At 45.3% G+C, this 23831-nt stretch overlaps 2 protein-coding genes across 6 annotated transcripts in view; both read right to left on the bottom strand.

The window, feature by feature from the left end:
• Nucleotides 1-15083, bottom strand: part of Vps33a (VPS33A core subunit of CORVET and HOPS complexes) — a 26259-nt gene extending 11176 nt beyond the window's left edge. For both annotated transcript variants that reach the window (XM_028766143.1, XM_028766144.1), the window contains exons 1-7: nt 14952-15083; nt 13157-13222; nt 12575-12702; nt 11152-11338; nt 7738-7854; nt 6193-6367; nt 1813-2009 (exon numbers count right to left, since the gene is read on the bottom strand). In XM_028766143.1, coding sequence (XP_028621976.1) covers nt 1813-2009; nt 6193-6367; nt 7738-7854; nt 11152-11338; nt 12575-12702; nt 13157-13222; nt 14952-15053 — 972 coding nt within the window. In that variant the 5' untranslated portion in view covers nt 15054-15083. The remainder of the gene's footprint in view (nt 1-1812; nt 2010-6192; nt 6368-7737; nt 7855-11151; nt 11339-12574; nt 12703-13156; nt 13223-14951) is intronic.
• A 4081-nt stretch (nt 15084-19164) lies between these two features.
• Clip1 (CAP-Gly domain containing linker protein 1) overlaps nt 19165-23831 on the bottom strand; it is a 106484-nt gene continuing 101817 nt past the window's right edge. For 3 of the 4 annotated variants that reach the window (XM_028765873.1, XM_028765874.1, XM_028765875.1), the window contains exons 24-25: nt 21344-21468; nt 20633-20861 (exon numbers count right to left, since the gene is read on the bottom strand). In XM_028765873.1, coding sequence (XP_028621706.1) covers nt 20636-20861; nt 21344-21468 — 351 coding nt within the window. In that variant the 3' untranslated portion in view covers nt 20633-20635. Of the gene's footprint in view, nt 20862-21343; nt 21469-23831 lie in introns of all 4 variants that reach the window. The other variant, XM_028765876.1, reaches the window with a different exon arrangement.

Below are 23831 nucleotides of genomic sequence, written 5' to 3'. Positions count from 1 at the left end.
CTGTAGCGTGTTATAGACTGTCATCTCTGGTTTTTGTGCGCGAGGGAGAGAGTGTGGGAGAGAGAGGGAGAGAGAGTGAGAGGGGGAGTGAGGGAGAGGGAGAGGGAGAGAGAGAGGGAGAGAGGGTGAGAGAGAGAGAACTCTAAGATCTAAACATTTAAGTTCCGTTCAGAGGAACTAACCAATAGTTAGCAGAAAGTATCTAAGTCAGGCATGCCAGAGCTGACTTACAGCCCTTGTGAAGACAGAAGGACCAGAAGTTGAAGGTCGACCTTAGCCAGGAGACCATTTCAAAGATCAAAACTAAACAACAAAAATTTTCTGTGTAACTGAAACTAATCCCATCTGGCACTGAACATCAACTGTGAATCCAGCCCCTGAACAAAGTGAACCCTGATGATTATGAGAACTTATTTGGGGGTGGGGAGAGGGCAGATCAAGACAGGGTTTCTCTGTGTAGCCCTGACTGTCCTAGAACTCGCTCTGTAGACCAGGCTGGCCTTGAACTCAAGGATCTGCCTGCCTGTGCCTCCCAAGTGCTGGGATTAAAGGTGTGGCTACTACTGTTGCTACCGCCACCTGATGAGAACATTTCAATAATGTCGCCCAGAAGTGTCTTTAAAAATATGGAGTTAATTATACAGATAGAATCCCTAGGAAAGATAACATTTACAGCCACAGATACAACAACAAAAACATAAAAAAGCAGTTTTCAAACTCTCCCAGTTTCTATCTCTAGAGTCTAAACAGTTATTTTCTAAGTCTACAGAATCCCCACATTTCAACAAGCATGGACTGGCTGAAGACAGGAGGAGGCAGGAAGGTGGTGAGGAAGCTCTGGGCGGCAGGGGACTGTGATCTCATTATCATATCACACTTGTGGGGCTCCCCTGCCATGGCCTTGCTGGCCAGGCCTCAGCAGCTCGCCCTGGCTGTCTCTAGTGCAGCAGGTGTCCTCCCAGGGGAGGAGACAGGATTTAATAAAAGTCATGGGACTTGTTTATGAGAACACTCTCAAAACCCTACAAAGAGGAACACTTAGCACAGCACTGTCATTACAGGCCTGAGAAAAAACCAAGAAAGCCTAGGCTGGTGACATAGCTCAGAGGTAGAGCACTGTCAAGACTCTGGGTTCAATCCCCAATACCAGAAAAATAAATAAATAAATAACAAAATTTCTTAAAAAGAAAGAAAACCTTGGGTCCCTGTGAATCTGCAGTATTAAAATGAGACAAGTATATACTATAGCCCAACATTTTTTTTGTTGTTGTTGTTTTTGTTTTTTGAGACAGGGTTTCTCTGCCTCTCAAGTGCTGGATTCAAGTGGTATGCAGCCATGCCTGGCTCCATTGTTTTGAAACATACCCCTGCCATTCTGCATTGTATCTTACGTGGGGGGGGGGGGGGCTGTCTAAGTACTCACAAGTATAAAGTCAAAGTATCACTCCACTCTGAAAACAAAACAAAAACCGCTGAAGAAGCCCTAGGTCCAGATTATCAAATATTCAGCCAGGATTCAGCTCTCTACATAAAGTCATAAAGCATGGCACCTCCCTGGCATGCAGATCTGCCTTTGTCTTTAATAGGTGGTAAAATTCTGAGCACATCAAGGAATTGTTTTCTAACAAGGTTCCTTACGCTTTCTGAGTTTGGTTCATACCTGACTACATACTAAACATCTCAGGCAAACAAAAGTCTGAGCTGCAAAGAAGTGTTCCCGCAGTGTGGCCAGGAGCACCCTTCCCTCAGCATTCCCGGGTGGGAGCACCTTTCCCTCAGCATTGGCAGGATGGTAGCCAAGGCTCGCCTCACCTCAAAGGCTGCGGAGATGATCTTCGCCTTCTTGCTGAGCACGGAGCCCACGGCGTTGAAGTTCTTGTCTCGGATCTCAGCATACAGTTCCTCTGCAGAGTTGAGCTGAAGCTTCTTTGCCTCCGTGGGAAGGTCCTTCCCACCGCCGCCGCCCTGCTTCTTGGGTGCAAATTTCTCTGGAGGTAACTTCACATAACCTGAAGTTGGAGGGAACGTGTACTTGAGCAGTTACAGGAAGACCCACGGCTCACATGCCTGGGCACAAAATGTCTCCTGCAGCATACTGCAGAACAGCAGTTTCTTTGCTGTCAGCCACAAGCCTAGCAGTGACTGACTTCTGACTGTTAGAAGACAAGGGCACTCAGCTCTGGGTTTCACTCTTCATGGCCTGCACTCATTTGACAGCCCTAATTGTCTTTGTGGACAGACAGAGAAACCACCGCAGCAGTGAGTTTCTAAAAAGGAATCTCACCGGCATGGAGATGCCCCAGGTGAACCTAGCACTCAGAAGAGCTGCTGTGAGTTTGAGGCCAGCCTGCACCATACAGCAGCAAACAAGATAGAAAATTCTGGAGTGTTCATAGTAAGTAATAAAAGTGGTAGGGTTTTTAAAAGAAAGTAATTATTTTTATGTATAGGGATGTTTTGGCTGTATGTATGTTTGCATGCCATGTGCACGTGGTACCCAAGGAGATCAGAAGAGGATGCGAGATACCCTGAGTCTACAGTTATAGACAGTTAGGAGTCACCATGAGGATACTGGGAACCAAACCTGGATCCTGTAAGAACAGCCAGTGCTCTTAATCACTGAGCCATCTCTCCCAAGGCTTTTTAAAATGAAAGTTTTGTTTTAGTCTTACACACGCGTCCGCGCGCGCGCACACACACACACACACACACACAAAAGGAATGGTCAGAAACTTTGCCCCTGGGGTCAGATTTGCCCATTATTTACTTAGTCTGCATGGCAGAGTCTAGAGACTCCAGCTACAGTGTAACCTGCAGAAACCAAACGTTTACTTCCCAGTCCCCACCCTAAGTTCTGCCAGCTCTCCAGTTCCCTCTACAAAGGAGCAGCTGGCCTCATCTCCCACCTCTGTTCCTCCAGACCAACTCATCACTGCCACACCCAGATGTCCTCAGGAGGAGCTGGAGAGCTTCTGAAAGGAATGGGGACATGTACCAAGCTTCTTACAATGTAAATATGTAAACTCTGTATGGATTTGTTGTTGTTGTTTAACAATTATTGTGTGCACAACTTGTGGTCAGTTCTCTCCTTCCACCATGTGGGTCCCAGGGATCAAATGCAGCTTGTCAAGCTCGGTGTCAGTGGCTTTAGGAGCTGAGTCATCTTGCTGGCTGCATGATATTAACACCTTCTGACCCTTAAAAATCCTGCATCATAGCCGGGCGGTGGTGGTGCACGCCTTTAATCCCAGCACTTGGGAGGCAGGGGCAGGTGGATTTCTGAGTTCGAGACCAGCCTGGTCTACAGAGTGAGTTCCAGGACAGCCAGGGCTACACAGAGAAACCCTGTCTCAGAAAAAAAAAAAATCCTGCATCATAGAATCTGGGAAAGAAAGGTAACCTGATCTACAATAAAAAGTTATATGTATAGGTGCTTTTAAGGCCATGAAAGTAAAACGGCACAAATTCACCTAACCTAAATAACTCCTTAAACCTGTATGCACTATGGAAATTAGTATTCCATCCCTTGCGTGCTGAATATCCATTATTATACCAAATCCCACATGACGTCAAAGGCCAGCAAGATGGCTCAGTGGATGACCCAGGTTCAACCCGATACCTCATTGGTAGACAGAGAGAACCAATGCCGAGCTGTCCTCTGTCCTTACCTGTGGCAGTAAGACCATCTGTACAACTGGATTTCCAGTTTACCCTGAGAAATAAATTCTGCAAAGACAGAGACTTCCAAGAATGAATGCTATTGCTGGGGTTTGCACTACAGCAGGGGTGAGCCAGGTCACAGGGATGGGGAAAGGAAGGGGGAGCAAGTTATCTTTGCTCTGTTTTCCCCGTTTCTCCTTAATCAGCATTGGAGTCATGAAAACACACCATGAGGAGGCCGTGAGTCCACATGTGTGACTGCTGACTGCTATCCAGGCGGAACTCTTCTTCCAATTAAAAATGAGGTTAGGATACCATTTTAAGGAACAAATTAAATGAACAAACAAACAAACAGAAAAACCAAGACATACAATCATATCATTAAGTCTCTTGTAGAAACACTTCTTCCCTATCCTCAGCGGCCACTGTCCTGTTCCCCTGCCTCACACTCAGTGTCTTGATAAAAAGTACAGAATGCAAATTTACCACTGTGGCCACTTTATAGTTAACAATTCACAGGCGTTGGGTGCGTAGTTTTAAGGCTGCAGCAGTGAGCTGTAGACATTCTCACCCTAAGAGGAGCCAGCAGCAGCCCACCCCCCGCCTCCCAGGCTCTGTGGCCTCCATGTCTTTAAACAGCTGCAGCTCCAGAATGTCAAGAGGCCAGGCCAAGACATTTTGATATGTGGGATAAATCAAGACTATTACTAATTCCTCACATTTTAAATGCTAACAGAATCAAATATTATGATGGCCAAAACCTTACAAATAAAACATGCTGTGACCTCTGGCCTAACCATTCAATAAGCCCTGGTCTTCCAAGACCTCCACCTAGTGACCTGTATGTCCTGCGCAGTCACTGAGAATCTCGCCATCTGCACACTTCAACTCAAGACAAGCTAGCTGTCCCCAACTCCTGCGTTTGCCACAGTTTCTCCACTCCTGAACATCCATCTAAACGGTACACTTCCTTCCAGACCCACAACCTCTCCTATTCTCCACCAGCCACAGGGGGCTGTGGTGCCATGTGTGGCTAGCCTTGGCTCATGTGCAGCAGGCACAGCGGGCATGGAACAACTGGCCAGCCTGAGTCAGCAGTGTGGTCATCAGATGACTAGCCTTAGACCCACAAGACAAGTCAGCATTTTTTTTTTCAGCTGTGCTGACTTATATGCAAAGGAAACTTTCTAAATAACCATTGGGCGGGGTATGATGGTGACCATCTACAGCTGAAACTTCCAGCACTTGGAAGCTAAACCAAGAAGACCAGAGTTCATGGCCAGTCTGGGCTAGAAAGCAAGACTTTGTATCAAAATATAAAAAATCAGGGGCCAGTGAGAGGCCAATTGGTAAAAGTGCTTGTCGCCAAGCCCGATGACCCGAGTCCAGTCCCTAGAACCCACATGGTGGAAGGAGAGAACCAACTCCCGAAAGTTGTCCTCTGACCTTCATATATTCATGGTAGGTGCCCATGTACGTGCATGTGTGTGCATACACACACAATAAATAAATAATGTAGAGAAAACTTTAAATAAGGTTAGTATGACCAAAATATATCATATACATGTATGAAATGACACGTCAAAGAACAAATTAAGAATATTTTTTAAAGATAGTAAATAAGGTAGGTGTGGTGGCACACACCTTTAATCTCAGTTCTTGGGAGACAGAGGCCAGCCTGGTCCACACAGTGAGACTTGGTCTCAAAACAAATAAACAAATACAAGAGAAGCATCGCCTCCGGAGGCCTCACCCTTTCAGCCACGTCCCTCTCCTGCGTGTTAGCTCGTCATGCAACACTGCCCGTCAGCGACACACACAGAGACGGCCATAGCTTATAATGGGAACACACTGGCCGTATAGTCTCTCAGACTTCACAGCTGCCACTTTCATGGCTCCACAATATTGTATAATGCTCTCAACCATTCCAACTATTTAAAGCACAACACTTCCTCGGCTTTTCTGGAATGGTGATTCCTCAAGGGACATTCTTGGAATTGTTGCTGGAATTAATAACTTTATATGCTGGAAACTTACTTCCAAAAAAAATTTTTTTTTATCACTCTCTTCTGTCAAACCATCAATAGATATTGGATCTTTAGCTGATCAGTGGAGGTGCACACCTTAATCCCCAGCACTGAGGCAAAGGCAGGGAGAACTCTTAAGTTTGAGGCCAGCCTGGTCTACAGAGTGAGTTCCAGAACAGCCAGGACTATGCAGAGAAGGAAGAAAAAAAGAAAATAAGTTGGATCTTTAGTGAGGTGTGATAGCTCAAACCTTAATGTAACCACAACATGAGGGAGGCAAAGGCCAGCCTGAGCTATATGGTAAATTCCGTGTTAGCTTGGGCTATGAACACTGTTTCAAAACCCAAGGGGCAAGGGTTTGAGGGGAGGAAAAAAGAAAAGTAGAACCCCTGGGCCTTTACATTCATACAATACTCAAGAAGGGACCCTGAAGCCTCAGCCTCCACACAGTGGACACTTTTACCCTAACAGCGACCAGTGACAGCGCAGATGTCAGCTCACTCACTGTTCTGAATGCCATAAATCTCATCGATGAGGCCCTCGTACGTGAGCTGGGAGGCGAGCGGCGTCAGCAGATCCACATTGCGATCAAGCAGCAGGAGGTTATCAAACACGGGGAACACTGAGTTTTGGCTTCCCGGGAACTCCCTCTTCATCCTGACCATCATGTTGGCCACTTGCTGGAAACAGAACACGGCATCAGGTGAAGACTCCTGGAAACTGGCAGAGTTTAAGCCTCTGCTACAAAGAAAACAGTAATCCAAAGGTAAAAATGGAAAAGCAGCCAGGGCCAGACTGATAATGAAACAAATGGCTAACAAAAAGTACCCACAGTTAACCACCCTCCATTTCAGCCAACAGTGGCCACCCCGCCCGCCCCAGACAGAGCCGGTGCCTGCTACATGACTACATGAGGCGGCTGTGTTCTACAATCCCTAGAGATGGTGCAGTAGCCAGCGCTGAGCCAGTCTTCCCAAGAGAAATACAGGTACCTATGAACTTAAGATTTTGTTATTTTGGGGCAGGAGAGATGGCTTAGTGGTTAAGAGCATGTACTGTTCTTGCAGACAGCCTAGGTTCAATTCCCAGCTCCCACCTCCAATAGCTTACAACCAAGTGTAAGTCCAGGATAAGGAACCCACCTGCACACTCTCTGCCCTCCGTGGGTACCTGCACATAAACTCACAAGATGCATAGAAAGAAAAGAAATTAAAAATTTAGCCCTTTTTATTTACATGTATGCATCTGTCTGGGAATGGCTTTGTGCTACGAGTGAAATGCCCAGCTTGGATTTAAGAGGGCATCATGTTCCCCGAGTCTGGAATTACAGGAGGTTGTTGCCAGATGTCGTTGCTGGGAACTGAACTCAGGACCTCTGGAAGAGCAGGAAGTGCTCTTAACCACTGAGCCATCACTCCAGCCCCTAGTCACAGATTCTGTCCACAAATCAATATTAAACCTTGTGTCCTGTTTTGTGTTTAGTCAGCTGATCCGTTACTGAAGGCTAGGCTGAGGTGATGCACACCTTTGATCCCAGCATTCAAGAGGCAGCGGCAGGGGAATCTCTAAGTTTGAGACCAGTCTGGTCTACAGAGGGAGTTCCAAGATAGCCAGGGCTACACAGGGAAACTGCCTCAAAAAAACCACTCATTCAAACAGGACTCGCAGCCAAGAGCTCTGGGACTCTGGCCCTGATAAAACTTACCTAAGTCACACTACACATCAGAATACATTTTAAACAGCAGAGTCACCAGACGAGTGCACAAGTGTGAACAGCCTGCCTCTGAGCAGACTGTGAACAAGACACTTGTGACCTTGGTCACCACAGTGGGCATGTTACCAAGCCCTGAGTACTGGCTGTGTGATGAGTGACCTGTGAACTGCAGGGACGAGATGAAGTCCTCAACACAGAAGCCTGGGTAAGGAGCTCTCAACATGGATACACAAGAAGTCAAGGGGTGTTGAGGGCCATCAGGGGATCGGCTGTGTCTCTCAAGTTTCCCCCTTTAGCCCCTATTTTGGATCAAACCAGAAAACAGTGGGTTCTTACCCGAGCACACTCCCCTTTTCCAAAGATCTGGGGGATAGTTCCATACAGCGCCTGCAGGGTCATCAGCCCCTTGGCTGCGTGGTACAGGCTTGTCTGGTCGCCTTCCAGGTAGCACTCCTGTGGAGACAAAGACAGCTTCTACAGACCACCGTCATGATCATTAACTGTTTTACAATCACCACCATTTACAAGTCAAAATGGTGGCTTGTACAAGCATCCTGGGCCCAGCCTGCACTACATGACACCCCCTATGAGACAGGCAATAGATAAAGATGAAAAACATGAAAGGGAAAAAGTCAAAATGGTTCTCTTTTGTAGACCAGTTCTGGTGGCACGTATCTTTAATCCCAGAACTCTGGAAGAGAGGCAAGTAGATCTCTGTGTGTTCAAGGCCAGCCTGGTCTATACAGCATTTCAAGCCAGCCAAGGATACATAGTGAAATCTTGTCTCAAAAAAAAGGTACCTTTTGTCCCAACATCCCCACTGCTATTACCTTGGGGTCTCTTCAGTTTCAAAAGCCAGGAGCAGTATGACAGTGAGAGCCCAGGGGCTGAGGAAGGGGGGCAGGTTATGATCACCACAGTGGGGCTGTCTCAGCAAACACAAGAATTTATGCTTCACACTGGAAGCCTCGTCCCAGACTAGTCTCGGACAGATGTTTATGACTCTTTCTTTCCCAGCACAACAGCCCGGGACAAGGATGCCATGAGCCGTGTGCTCTGGAACACTTCCAGAGGAGAGAATGACAAGTCACGGTTCCCTCCATCTTAAGAAGCTGTAGTACTAAAGTGACTGTCCTATAATGCTAGTTTTTAAAAAGATTTCCCAGCTAATGAGAGTGGTTTATTTTGTTTTGTTTTTCAAGACAAAGTTTTTCTGGGTAGTTCTGGCTATCCTGGAACTCATTCTGTGGACCAGGGTGGCCTTGAACTCAGATCCAGCTGCCTCTGCTTCTGAAGTCCTGGGATTCAAGGAGTTTGCTGTCAAACTTGGCATGACAGATTTTTTTTTTCCCCTTCTTGTTTTGGTAGTTCTGGGAATCAAACCCAGGGCCTCGAGCATACTGTTCCACTTCTGAGTTAGTTACATCCTCAGCAACAACAGATTTAACCTTGAATGGTGGTCATACTGGCCACTCTCTAGAAACAGAACACTGGGTCAGCTGGGGCCTTGTTGATCACAACAGCCAGTAAGGGAACCCTACGCACTGACGGCCCACTCCTTCCACAGGGAATCCCACATGACATTTAAAGCTACAGGACGTTTTAGGACGAATGCTACTACACATTAATATTTAAAAGCTCATATTTTTGGGCCCTAACTTGCTCACCCACACAACAGAAGCCCTTATAGTTTCTACTAGGTTGGCTGCCTTTAGATGCTCTGGTTTTAGTTACTAAAATGAACACAATCACACTATGTGCTGGCACTGGACATTCAGTGGAGTAAGCCCGGTCTCACACTCAGCTCAGAACTGGGGTTGGCGGTAACAACAGGCACACCTCTCAATTCTAAAGCCCAGGGGACACAGAGAGGGAATGTTGTATGTGCTGTGAGTGGGGGCTACAGAAAGCCTGTCTGAAAAAGAAATTAAAACCGTTCTTAAAACCCAGTAAAACTAAAGAATCAGAGAGAGAGAAAGAGAGAGAGAGAGAGAAACAGAGACAGAGAGACAGACACAGAAACAGACACAGACAGACACAGACACCGACACCTGTATGACTTCTGCAAAGAGATCTGAGACCTGGGAAAAGTGGCCTCCTCATCCCTCTGTGCCAAAAATCACCATGTAAATGACTTACATTTACAGAATTATTGAGGAGGCGGTTAGGACAAAGTTGAGACAGGGTCTCACTATACTCCTGGCTATCCTGGAATTCACTATACAGATCAGGCAAAGAGGTCCACCTGGATCTGTCTCCCGAGTGTTAAGATCAAAAGCGTGTACCACTGTGCTCAGCCATTACAAAACTTTCAAATTACTGTTTTATTTATATTTTGTTTGATATTGGTTTGTTTGCTTGTTTTTTGTTTTGTTTTGTTTTTTTGAGGTTTCCCTATGGTGGTCAGGCTAGCCTCACCCTTCCAGTTCTTCTATCTCAGCTTCCTAAGTGGCGGAACTGTAGGTGTTTAATTGAAGACTTTGAAGGTGTGAATCTGGTGTTGAAGAGAGTTCTAGTGGGTAAGAGGACTGACGCTTTTCTAGAGGGCCTGGGTTCAATACAGCAGCTCAAAATCATGTGTAACACTGACCTCCTCTTTTGGTCTCTCTGGACACCAGAAACACTTGTGCACACATACACATGAAGAAATACTTGTGGTGCACACACACACATGCAGAAACACTTCTGGTGCACACACACATACATTTAGACAAAATACCATAACACATAAAATAGCAACCCCAGAAAGAATCAAAAACAAAGGAAAAATCCTTAAAAATAAAAAATAAACAAGTAAATTTTACAGTATGTACATGACATTAAAGCTAACATATTATATAAAGAATTCCTAGAAAACAAAATATGGGAGCTAGCCAGGTGTGGTAATAGACATCTGCACTTCCAGATGGGAATTAGAAGCAGGAGGATCAGGAGTTCAAGGCCAGCCTGGGCTACGTGAGACCTTGTCCGAAAATAACAAAATAGATTTGATTCAAATACACTATACCTGTGAATAAATATTATATAAGATATTAAAAACAAACAACCAAAAAAAAAAAAAAGGGAGCCAGCATTGCCATAATCTGAGCACTTAGGAAGCTGAGGTGGAGGACGGCAGAGGAGACGACCACAGACAACATGACCACAGAACAAGGCCACGCCTTTAAAAAGTGGGGTTGGGGTGGGGAGGAGCTGTCTGGAGAGAAGGCTCAGCGGTTGAGAGCTCTTGATGTGTAAGTGAAGTACTAGAGTTCAAATTGACTCACACATGCACGCACACACACACACGAGTCAGGTGTGGTTGGACAGGCAGTTGTGTAACCCCAGAGCTGGGGAAGCAGATGAGAGGATGTCTGAAGCTGTTAGCCACCCTGTCTCAAGGGAATAAGGTAGAGAGTGACAGTTTGTGATGTCCTCTTTTGCACACGCCATATACACAAAAAAGGAAGGGACGAGAAAGAGGAGAACTGGGCAGAAAGACACAAGCAAGCAATTTGGCAAGGAGAGCCATCCGACAGGCTTGCACACGGGCCTCCCCTCCATAGACCACAGATGCGAATGGAAGCAGCAGCGTGACACTTCCAGCAATGAACCCCCAGATCAAAGTCTGCTGCCGTCCTGGTGGCACTCAGCTTTAACCCCAGCACTCCGGAAGCAGAGGCTCTCTGAGTTCCAGATTAGGCCAGTCCACACAGTGAGACCTTGTCTTAAAAAAAAAAACACGTAAGAGTTTGATGTAGGAAAACTTACTTTGAAAGCGCCCTCTGACTCCATGGATAAGAGGTCCCCATCAAATGGAATGAGATCTAAACTGTACTCCTCTCGATGGATAAAGGATCCCAAAACACCCAGGTCCTTCAGCCGCTGCTCACACAGTAGGCTCCGTCGAGGAACAAACAAAATATGGAAATCCCTGGTAGGACCACGCCTGTCCTCGCTGCAAAGGAAGTAATCATGATTAGCTTATGTGCTCCCTGGGGTCAGAGGCTGCTTTTCTCATTGCACCCCTATGACCTGGCAGACACCAAACACTGCTTATGTAAACACATGAAGACAGACTCTCAAGGGGCTGCAGGGATGGCTCAGAGGTTAAGAGCACTGACTGCTCTTCCAGAGGTTACCAGTTTGGTTCCCAGCTCTCACGTGGCAACTCACAACTGTCTACAATTCCAGTTCCAGGGTATTCAGCACCCACTTCTGGGCTCCAAAGGCACCACAGTACGTATACATGTATTCAGGCAAATGCTTGTACACATAAAACAAAAATAAATAAATCTTTAAAAAAAAAAAGCGCCACTCTCATACCCAAGTTGTTAACAAAACTTTGATTCTGGAAACCACATCACATGACTGACAGACACACACACAGACAGACAGACAGACAGACACACACACACACACACACACACACACAAAACCAGATCTTACACAGCACCATCTGTGGTTTTGGAAAACAAATGCCCCTTTAACCAAACCAGTTTACCACCACAGTCTTGTACTAAAAAGAGAACCTAGTGTCCTTGTTTGTGGACTTCCAAGGACAGCCATATGCAGTAAGGTTTTCAGGGGCCCCATTAATCACTGTACCAGAGTGTTCCTTTATAGAGTGGATTCTACATTAACTTACTTTGATTCCACAGTTCTGACTTGTTTGCTTATGGAACTCAAGCACACTACAGCTGGCATTTTGAAATCAATAGCCATCAGAGGTTTTCATGTGGTGTTTTTAAGGCAGGGTTCTCTCTGCTGACACAGGTTGGAAGTGTTAGCCATCCTCGGAGGGTGAAGTTATTTCCCTCAAGCTATTCAGAGCACTCTCACGAGTCTTCCACCCCGCTGCTAACATTCTGCCATGTCTGGTCCCACTTTTCCAAACGATGGCCGTCCAACACTCTGACAAGAGGGTGATCCGAGACGAAGGTGCTCGGAACATTAAAGTCTTTATGAAGACAGCTGGGGAGGAAGGGTTCAGCAGGGAAAAGCACCTACACCAAACCTGCGTGCAATCCCTGGGACCTTCACAGGAGGACAGTACCCACTCCTACTAGTCGTCTTCTGACCTCCACACAGGCACACACCATTCCTCCAAAATAAATAAACAAACAAAAAAATATAAAGAAACAAACAAACCCTTAAAGCCCAACGTCTTTAGAACCACAAAACTCTGAAGTACCTGAGTACATTCTCAGCAATTATATCCATCAATTCTAGCCTGGGTCTGACCAAAAAAATGATATTCTTGACATCAGCTGCTGGCAAACGATTTCCTTTAAGTGTGAACATTTTTTCCACTTCATGTTCCTAGGGAAACGCACACAAAAGACTAGTAAAACCCCTGCACTCTGTCTTCTTCAGATTTGTAAGTAATTCATAGTCCCAACCAAACACATGAAGGACCAGGCTGCAAGATAAAGCCATTGTTTCTGTATCATCAGGCAAACCATTCTGACACAGCATACCCGACAGGCACTACGTCACAGTCACACAAGACAGTGCTTGTATGCAAGATAGTTTTGTTTCTGTTTTTTTCTGCATCATGCTGGACATCAATTTCAGCACCTCGTACATACTAGGCAAGCACACTCCCACTGGGCAGCACCCTCTATGCAGAATGTTAATCATGTATTAATACCAGTGTTTGTACAGCTCAGATAGCTTTGCAAGTGATTATTCAGGAAGGTATGTTAGAATCCCATTACCAGGACTAGGTTCGACTAATTATTAATTCCTGAACAAATCCCACACAGCATATTACCTTTAGTAGTGAGTACTGTGCAATCAGTCCAAATGGTCCCGTTAAGTATTCATCCCACACTATTGCCTATAAGAGGGGAGAAACACACAGAGATTCCAACAATAGCAACAGAAAATGCCAGTCATACATAGTAAGAATATATTTCTTTCTTTCTTTCTTTCTTTCTTTCTTTCTTTCTTTCTTTCTTTCTTTCTTTTTTTTTTTTTGAGACAAGGTTTCTCTGTATAGCCCTGGCTGTCCTGGAACTCACTCTGTAGACCAGGCTGGCCTCAAACTCAGAAATCTGCCTGCCTCTGCCTCCCAAGTGCTGGGATTAAAGGCGTGCACCACCACCGCCCAAGAATATATTTCTTTTAAGGTTTATTTTTCCCTGCCCTACCCTCATTTTATTTTAATTATGTATAGTTGTATGTGTCCGGGCTGGAGAGATGGCTCAGAGGTTAAGAGCACTGACTGCTCTTCCAGAGGTCCTGAGTTCAATTCCCAGCAACCACATGGTGGCTCACAACCATCCGTAATGAGATTGGATGCCCTCTTCTGGTGTGTCTGAAGACAGCTACAGTGTACTCATAAATAAAATAAATAAATAAATCTTTAGTTGTATGTGTCTGTGCGTAGGTATGTGCATGTGGGTGCAGTTCCCCTCAGAGGTCAGACCAGTCAGATCTCCATGGATCTCCATGGGCAGTTATCAGTTGCCCACTGTAGGCGCTAGAAACCACACTGGGCTCCTCTGGAAGAGCACCACTCTCTCTTCACCGCTAAGCCATCTTTCCAGCTCCAAGAAATATTCTCCTAAATTTGGAGTCAAGATTTTTACAGGCTCTGGTCACACATTCACATCCTACGGGTCAAAAAGAATGTTTCATGAAGGAGAAGATTTGATGACACTGGCATCAGAGATCCCTGCTTCCTCCAGGAGAAACACTTTGTAAACCTATAATACACAATACACCTACAATACCTACAATACCACAATACCTACAATACCACAGTCATAATACTGATCCACACAATCTATTATATCTATCTGATTTCAACATCATTTTCGGTTTAATATGGGTCCCCGTGATTTAATCTGCCTTTCTGACGCAATGCAGCAAGCAACCACCTTAGTTAGAGCTATATTTCCAAAACTGCTCCTGATTTGTTTTTCTCTTCAGATTAGAACTTCCAATTCCTGGTAGGGGAATGGGGCACAACTAATAAATCTCCAAATAGAAGAAGAAATGCTTAAAAGAAAACCTCACAGCAAACGATGGCTCATGTCTGTAATGCCAGCACTTGGTAGGCTGAGGCAGGAGAAAGGAGGAGAGCTGGAAGTCAACCTGGGTTAACAGTCTATACAGTCAAAAATAAAATGGGAGAGCCGCACACAATCCTTTAATTCCGGCACTCAGAGGAAGTGACAGGTAGATCTCGGTGAGTTCGAGGCCAGCCAGGACTACACAGCGATACTGTCTCAAACTAACACTGAGAGGAAAAAATAAAGGAAGGAAATTCTATGAAGTCCCCGATCTAGTCCCCCTCCCTTGTAAGCTGGGTGCTTTAATAGACAAAATGATCCATGTTGAAGACCAAGTGAAAGTTTGAAGTGACAGCTTGTCTCCCGCAAGCTGAATGCAGAGGGCTGCGGGCGTGAGTGCTTCCAGACTGAAAAGGACTACAGGGGACAGCTCGGGGCCGGGGGGCCGGGAGCGGACTCTGCTGTCAAAGACCGGCGGCCTGGTCGTCCCCCAGGGCCTCGCAGAGTTCCGCCGGGCCGGACGTGGCGGTGCCGAGCCCCGTCCCTCACCTTGCTCCCAGCGCACTTGTCCAGAAACTCGCGCAGCTCCCGACGCACCGCCTCGCGCAGCACGTTCAGGTTCACTCGCCCATACGACAGGTGCGCCGCCATCTTGCCCCAACCCGCATTTCCTAGACGCGGTCTGGGTCACGTGACGGGCAGTTCACGTGATTCGAGTCGCTGACGCGTGTTCAACGAGAAAGGTGGATTCCGGCGACGCGCCTTCAAAGTCCTAGTGCGCATGCGAGGAGGCTTCCCCCCGCCCCGCCCCTTTCTGAACTATTTTCCCACCGTGCCTAGGAATGGTGGGTTCTGAAAACTGCGTCCTAAGCATGGAAATGAGTTGTTACTTGTCGCGTTTAAAAGCACCACCCTTCTGTCTTCGCAACTAGAATAGTGGTGCAAAGTGGCGATTGAGGCCAAATTACAAAATGCACCTTACTACATCCAGTAAGTGATTAAACAGCTTATCTCTGTAAGAGAGAGAGAGAGAGAGAGAGAGAGAGAGAGGGTGAGAGAGGGGGGGGGAGGGAGGGAGGGGGGGAGGGAGAGAGGGAGAGAGGGAGAGAGGGAGAGAGGGAGAGAGGGAGAGAGGGAGAGAGGGAGGAGAGAGAAAAGCAGGCTTATCTCTGTAAGTTCGAGGCCAGCCTGGTTAACATAGCGAGTTCCAGGACAACCAGGGCTACACAGTGAGGCCTGTCTCCACATAAACAGCAAATGGACTGGAGAGATGGTCCAGCAGTTAAGAGGACTTGATAATTTCCAGAGGATCAGGTTCCCAGCATCCACGTGGTAGCTCATGATCATCTGTAACTCCGGTTCCAGGGGATCTAGTACCCCTTTCCAGCCTACGAGGGCACAGCACAGTGCTGATATATACATTCAGGGAAACACATTTTTAAAAATAAAAGAAAGAGATGGCTTAGTGGAAACACCAAACTGCCTGTAACTCTAGTTCCAAATCCTCTAATGCCCACTTCTGACCTCAATGGACTCCTGTTCATACACACACACACTCACACACACGCACACACACACACACGCACTTTATTTTTAAATTTACTTATTTTGTGTAACAGCATTTTGTCAAACCCAGGGGGTCTCTGCAAAGGCAGCTCTCCAGTCCCCACCATCACCTCAAGTTAATAATACTAAAGTTGAGAATAATATTCTATTGCAGGGTATTATTTACAATGTTTTTTTTTTTCGAAACAATTGTGTGGGGAGGCAATCATTTAGTAGATATTCAAAGGTGAGCACTCAGGTAGCTAACCTAACAGTTTTGAGAGTTTCTAAAGAGTTGCTGATTACTAATCAGAGACAGAGTAGCACAGGCCTATAATCCCAGCACTTGGGAAGTAGAAGACGAGGACAGTTCTGGGCCTGTCTGGTCTACATAGTAAGCCCTTATCTCAAAGTCAAGGTCTGGGGATATAACTCAACGGCACAGTGCTTGCTAGGGCCTTTGGTTTGACCCCAGTCACTGAAAAAAAAAAAAAAGTAAACGGAATCATATATTGCTGTAACCAGAATACTGAAGCTTATGTTTCCTGTTCTCATAAGAGCCAATAAAAAGGGACAAGAATAAATTATTTAAAACTTACTTTTAGGGCCTAGAGAGATGGCTCAGTGGTTAAGAGCACTGACTGCTCTTCCAGAGGTCCTGAGTTCAATTCTTAGCAACCACATGGTGGCTCATGACCATCTATAATGGGATTGAATGCCCTGTTCTGGTGTGTCTAAAGACAGCTACAGTGTACTCACATACATAAAATAAATAATAAATCTTTTTTTAAAAACTTACTTATTTTTAATTATGTGTAGGTGTCTGTGTTTGTCTGCATGTAACTCACATGTGCTCATGAGCACAAACTCTGGAAGATCAGTAAATGCTCTTAACCACTAAGGTTTCTCTCAGCCTCACCAGAAATGGAATCTTTTAAGTTGTGCTGTGTTAAGAGAGCTAACGACCTGAAAGGGCGATTTGGGGGTAGGGGCTGAGGGTGTGGTGCACAGGGCTGCCAACTGAGAGCTCACTGTCATCCCTCTGCTTAGGTGGTCAATCACATTAACCTCTTATCACCTGGATGTCTGAGCCAAGCCTGCCAGTATTGACAGTGTTCCTCCAAGGCCATCTGGAACGTTAACTCAAAGCAAGCAAACTATTGATAGTACCTGTGTGCCAAGCTAGCAATGACTTGCATGTGCAGATTCCTTTCTACACTGTGGAGTGCAGAATGTCTGCTCCCCATTCCTGACCCTGTTGGTCCCAATTACACCTTTTTCTTTTTAAATATGCCGTGATAAAGCTGTGGATAATCCAATATGTGCTTTGAGATAAGAAGATACCAGTTATTTCCCTTCCTCTTCTCTTCCAGCTTCTAGCAGGGTCTCTGTGTAGTCCATGCTGGTAGTAAACTCACTATATAGCCAAGGATGACCCTGAATTCTTGATCCCTCTCCAAAGTACTGGAGTGACAGATGTCTGCCACACATGGCTTCATTTGGTTTTTCTTTAAAAAAAAAAAAAAGTTTGAGGCCAACCTGGTCTACAGAGCTAGTTCTAGTATAGACAAGGCTATACAAAGAAACCCTGCAAACAACAAAACAAAAAAATATAACTTGAAAGGTGAAAGGCATCTTTCATGATCTGGTGGGAACAGAATTGGTTGTTGATGGTTCATGACGTCACTCAGAAGCCTAGGATCCTTCCAAGAGGGTAACAAGAGGCTGTGCAGTCTTCTAGGACAATTTTCCTCTATTGGGTTGGAACCATTTTCAAAGTTTTACACCCTGCCCCACCTTGTGGCAGGGTCTCATTGTATGAGCCAAATTGGCCTTGAACTCCCGACAAATCATCTGCCTCCATCTTCCAACTGTCAGGATAACAGCTGTCTCTCCCTCCAGCCCCAATTCCCATCTTTTCCAGCAACAATGAACAGTGGCACCATACAGAAGTCAAAGTCTTCTGGGGCCTGGTATTGATGTGTGTGTACATGCAGGTACATGCTCAGGCCAGAGGACCTCAGCCGTCATTTCTAAGATGCTATCCACCTTTGTAAAATTCTTTTACTGGCTGGAAACTTACCCTTGGCAGGTAGGTTAGGCCAGCTGACCCAGGAAGCCCCTAGGGGCCTGCCTATCTCTCTCCATTGTACTGGGATTATAAGTATGTACCACCATGCTTCACTTTGTGGATTCTGGGATCAAACTCCTGACTGACCTATCTCTCCAGCTTCTTTTATTTCCAGACAAATCCTCTTTCATGTATCCCAGGTTATCTTCAAACTAGCTATACAGCCAAGGAAGACCTTGTATGATCCTACTTCCACCTTCCCAATGCAGGATATCTGGCACCATGTCAAGTTTCATATCTTTCACACATTGACAGAACCCTCGGTGACTGACAGCATCATTCCCAAGTGTGTATGTGTGGTGCTGAGGATTGAACCTAGGGCTCTTTGCATATTGGGCAAACACTGTATGCACCACTGAAGTATATATCCAGCTCTTGCTAACTTTTTGTTTTCAGAGACAGGGTTTCTCTGCGTAGCACTGGTACTTCCTCAGTAAACCAGGCTAGCTTTGAACTCATAGATCCACCTGTCTCTGCCTCTTGGGTGCTGGGATCAAAGTCATGTGCCATCACCACCCAGCTAATTGTTCAACATTATTATACGCAATCCTATCAATAATTTTAAGGCCTAACCTTCAAGGCATACCTGCTCGAGCTCACTCTGTCTCTCTTCGTTTTTTTCTCTGTGTACCCTTGGCTATCCTGGAACTCCCTTTGTAAGCCAGAAAACTCCCCTTCATAGACCAGGCTGTCCTGGAACTCACAGAGTTCTGCCTGCCTCTGCCTCCCGAGTGCTGGTATTAAAGATGTGAGCCACCACCCCTTGGCTTCTTCGCTCTTATTTACAAAGGGTCTTATGTAGCTCAGGCTGGTCTCCAAGATATTACATAGCCATAGATGGTCTTGAACTTCTGACTCTTCTGTCTCTGCCTCCAAAAGGTCCAGTTGCACACACCAACTTCTCATAGTTGTTTAGAAACTTGTTTTACAGAAGTGAAAGGAGCTATTTGGGGATCTGACATGGTGGTGGCAGGGGGAGGAAGGGATTGCCTTTGGAATCTAAAGGACTTTCCTACTTGAAGAAAAAAACATGACAAATAATCCTAAGAATAATATGTGTTTACTACCACTGGTAAAAACAAAGAATAAAAAAGAACCCGAAACATTTATTAAAGTAGATACAGAACTCAGATTTTAATACTGCTTTACATATTTTGTTTGTGAAATAATTCCTATAGTTTTATTAACCCAAAATGCCAACTGGGAACAGATTTGTTGACAGTTCACTCGTCAAGCACAGTGGATAATCTTAAGGGGGGACAGGGCAAAGGCTTATATACAATGACGGAAGTTCTTATCCTGCACACTGCATGGAGGTGCACGTGATTGCTTTTTACAAATCCTCAAAGACATTCAAGTGAAGACAAACAGACTCAGACTGGCTGATAAACTCTTCAGTTGGTTGAGGTCCTTTGTTTTATCTTTTTTGTGATAAGAAAATTCAAAATTATTCATGTTGAATTTCTCATCATACATTCATTAAAAATACAGTAAAAAAACAAAACCCACAAATGTATAAAGGAGGGTTGTAGATCAGTTAGCTTAGCTGTCTTAAGAGTGGCTTGGTTTGCTGCTGGGGTTATCTGCTAAAGAAGGGAAACACAACCAAAGAGCCGGAGACCATTCTTCCAGCTACTCAGATCTGGCTAAGAAACAACATGGAGACACAGACAACGGCTGTGACACCGCAGAGCCCATCTCTGGCCCAGTCGGTCACATCCTGATGAGCTTTTAGGTGTTTTCCTTTTCATAAAGGTAAAAAAATCCAAAAAGAAGACACATTGTATATACTTTTTTCCCAAAATATAGATTTTTTAAAAAATATATATACATATATAGAGGTTGAAATTATGTAAAACTAATAAAGAAAACACCACTGTCGGTCCATGGGTGCAGCATATACGATTAGAAAATGTCCCCACAGCAGTTTGGGGCTTTCCCTTCCCTTTTACCTGTTTCATGATTTATAATCACACCTAAGTATTGTCAAGCCTGGAAAAGGCACTGCTGAGAGCAGGCAGTGCAGAGAGCTTGGATATTTAGGAGTAAAAGTATTTAAATAAGGACATGAAATTGCAAAGTGGCGCATTTTTTTTTCCTTTTGCAACTCATTCCAGTGTCAAAGCATAACAATAACATCAACAACCTAAATATACAGACGTAGCCAAGATACATTTTAGTGCAAATATGAGAATTAACAGCATAATTTAAAGTTTCTTAAATAAGATGCTGCCAGGGTCCAGCTTGTCCCAGAGTGTTTCTCTAGGACCAAAAAGTAACTGCACCTGGTACAATGTCTCAAACCTCAAAAATCCGGAAAACAAGGATGGAAGTGCAAGCCCACCACCAAATATTTATTATTTTAACTTATGAGAGGAAATGAAAGGGAAGTTTGTTGAAGATCAAAATACTTTCTGAGATTTGTTGACAGGGGGTCAAAAAATAAGGAGTTCTTGGAAGTTGTACACGCACTGCTGGTGGAGAACTGCTGAGGTGGCAGCATCTGCGAAGCCCGGGTCTGCCCCGCCCCCCGGGTCTGCCCCGCCCCCCGGCCTCCTCAGAAGGTCTCGTCGTCATTGCAGTTGGTTGCCCAGTGCCCAAACATCTCACAGATCTCACAGTACGGCCGCTCCTCGCTCCGGCTGCCGTGGTGAGTGGAATGGGGCGGGTCTTCCGACATCTGTGCCTGAGTGGGGCAGTCCTCTGTATCATGGAGATCAAAGCAGTCACAAATGTCACAGAAGAGGCGGGGTTTCTTCTTGGACTGCTTCTCCTGGTCATCACTACAAATGTCAATATAGAAAACCAGGAAGTTGGTCAGAAGAAACTCAGGAGGTGACAGGACTCACAGAGAATTTTTTAAATGCCTAGGAACTAACAATAGCCACAGATAGCAGCTTCTAAAGACAAACCTTTATAAAATGTGCAGGCTAGGCTGGAGGATGGCTCGCTCAGCTGTTAAGAACAGAAGGTCCGGCACCCATAAAGAGGCCCACAACCATCTCTAACTCCAGTTCTACGCCATCTAATGTCCCCTTCTGGCCTCCAAGGGCACCAGGCACACATGTGGTGCACATATATACATGCCAGCAAAATGCTCTATACACAAAATCAGTCTAATAAAGTGACCAGCTTGGACCTCTGTGCTCTACCGTTCTTGCCAGATGTATAGCGTTTGCCCTGACAACATGGCCACACAGCTGCTGGAGAAGGAACCTGAGCACTGACATTTGGACCTCTTGGGATGGACGGGGCTCTGTCACACCTGTCGTAGCTGTTCAGGTCGTCCCCGCTGCCGTTGAGCGCAGCTTCAGACATCATCTCCACCTTCATCTTCAGGTCTTGGTTCTTCCTTTGAAGGTCCACTATTACCGAGTTGAGGAAATCAATCTGATTTTTTCAAAGAAAAAAGAAGCAATGAGCTATGTGAACATCTAAGCCCCTCACAGCTGCAGTATCTAGAAGTTGGAAGGGTGTGCTCAGACTACAGCTGCAAACGTGTCACAGCAGGTCCAAGGGACAGGGATGCTGAGGGTGGGGGGTGAACTGCAGCTAGCGAGAATGAGATCATAGCTAGAGAGGCAAGGAGGTTTCTTTCCTTTTCCATCCTCAGTGTTTGTTACTAATGAACTATTTTGTATCAAAAGACACTTTAAATTCATGTCATTGAGTCTTTGTAGCTGCAAACGGGTAAACTTCACTTGTCATTCAGACAAATGACATTACACTTAAATCACTAATCTGTGGACTGGTGAAATGCTACTGTTATTTTTCAAGAAAACAAAACATCTTATACTGTCCATAGTCAAAATCTCACATTTCTGAATACCTGGTTTGTTTTTCCTTTGAGCGAGGCATGCGTGCATGTGTGTACAGGGGATCTTTGGAAAAGATATAGGGGCTTAATAGAGAATGCCACGCTCCCTTTCTGCTAAAGAGAGGTACGACATGCTCCCACACATACAGAAGGGCGCCCAGTCTAAGAATTGCTGGCGGCAAAGACAACAAAGTGACTAACAAAAGGTAACATGTCCAGAACACTTTGTGTCTTTTAAGGGTACTCAAAACAACAAAACATTCTCCCCACTTTTACAAAGTAAAACGTTTCATTTCTGTAAATTGAAAAGTTTCTCTCTCAATACACACACTTTAGCTGTTCTTCCTTCTTTTTTTGAATAAACTCTTGCTAAGTATATCTCAGGCTGACCTCAGACTCACTAGTAAGTTAGGCATGATACACACCTTTAGTCCCAGCACTCAGGAGGCAGAGGAAGGCTTCTGTTATTTTAAAGCTAGCCTGGTCTATATAGTTAGTCACTGTCTCAAACAAACAAAAAACAAATCCCCAAACCCAATTCACCTTGAACTTTCTTCCTTTTATTTTTTTTAAAAGATAGGATCAGGATCGTACACTGTAGCTATCTTAAATGAATAGAGATCTTCCTGCCTCTGCCTCCTGAATGCTGGGGTTACATGAATGTACTACCAAACCCGACTTTCTTTTTTATTCCAGATTTATGTGTATGAGTGCTGTGCCTGTGTGGCTGTGGAGGTCAGGAGGGAACACTGGATTCCCTGGAACTAGAGTTAAGGGTGGTTGTGGACCTGTGGGAACTGAAACCAGTCTTCTATAAGAGCAACTACCGCTCCTAACCACTGAGCCATCTCCCCAGCCCCCACATCCGACTTTTAGGCTACATCTTCTAAGTCATTCTGTAAGGCTCCATTCCACAGACAAGGGAACCATACACACAATCACACGCACAAGTACACACAAATTAGGAAGCATAAAACAAACCATTTGCTGATAGGAGGGAAAGTGTTGGCAGCAGCAGCAGAAACAGATGGAAGCAGAAAGGAAGGAGGGGGAGAAAAAACAATGTTAATTCTGTACTACGCCTGGGAGACGCTAAGAGACAAAGCTAACGTTGGGTCAGTCGGAGTCTGAGAGCTGTGTAAGGGAACTCCTTATAGCACTGGTTTTTAATACATACCCACAGGCTTAGACAGATCCCAGTGTCCTGTTCACCAAAAGGGAACTGACTAAACTATGGTAATCCACATCGGAATTCTACACAGCTAAAGAAATGAAAAGTACAGAATGGTTTATGTGGTATGCTACTAATGTTTAAAAAAAAAAAATGTAGGCTGGAGAGATGGCTCAGTGGTTAAGAGCACTGACTGCTCTTCCAGAGGTCCTGAGTTCCATTCCCAGCAACCACATGGTGGCTCACAACCATCTGTAATAGGATCTGATGTTGTCTTCTGGTGTGTGTCTGAAGACATCTACAGTGCATTCATATACATTATATAAATAAATCTTAAAACAAAACAAAGCAAAACCCTACAGGGAGGCAGCTGTGGTGGTGCTGCACAACTGGGATTCAGTAATGGAGGCAGGGCCGCAGACGCAGCAAAGTTCGAGGCCAATTAGGGCTGCATAAAACCCTGTGTCTCAAAAAAAGAAAAAAAAAGTCCCAGCACTTGGGAGGCAGAGGCAGGTGGATCTGAGTTTGAGGCCAGCCTGGTCTACAGAGTGAGTAACAGGACAGCCAGGGCTACACAGAGAAACCCTGTCTTGAAAAACAAAACAAAAAAAGGCAAAACTTAAAGTACTGGAGTGTGGGAGTGGGAGAGACAGCTCAGTGGTTAAGAGCACTGACTGCTCTTCCAGAGGTCCTGAGTTCAATTCCCAGCAACCACATGGTGGCTCACAACCATCTGTAATGGGATCCGATGCCCTCTTCTGGTGT

This window comes from Grammomys surdaster, unplaced genomic scaffold (genome assembly GCF_004785775.1).
Source record: "Grammomys surdaster isolate TR1022 unplaced genomic scaffold, NIH_TR_1.0 166, whole genome shotgun sequence".
NCBI lineage: Eukaryota > Metazoa > Chordata > Mammalia > Rodentia > Muridae > Grammomys > Grammomys surdaster.
This window is presented reverse-complemented; position numbering and strand designations above follow the sequence as displayed.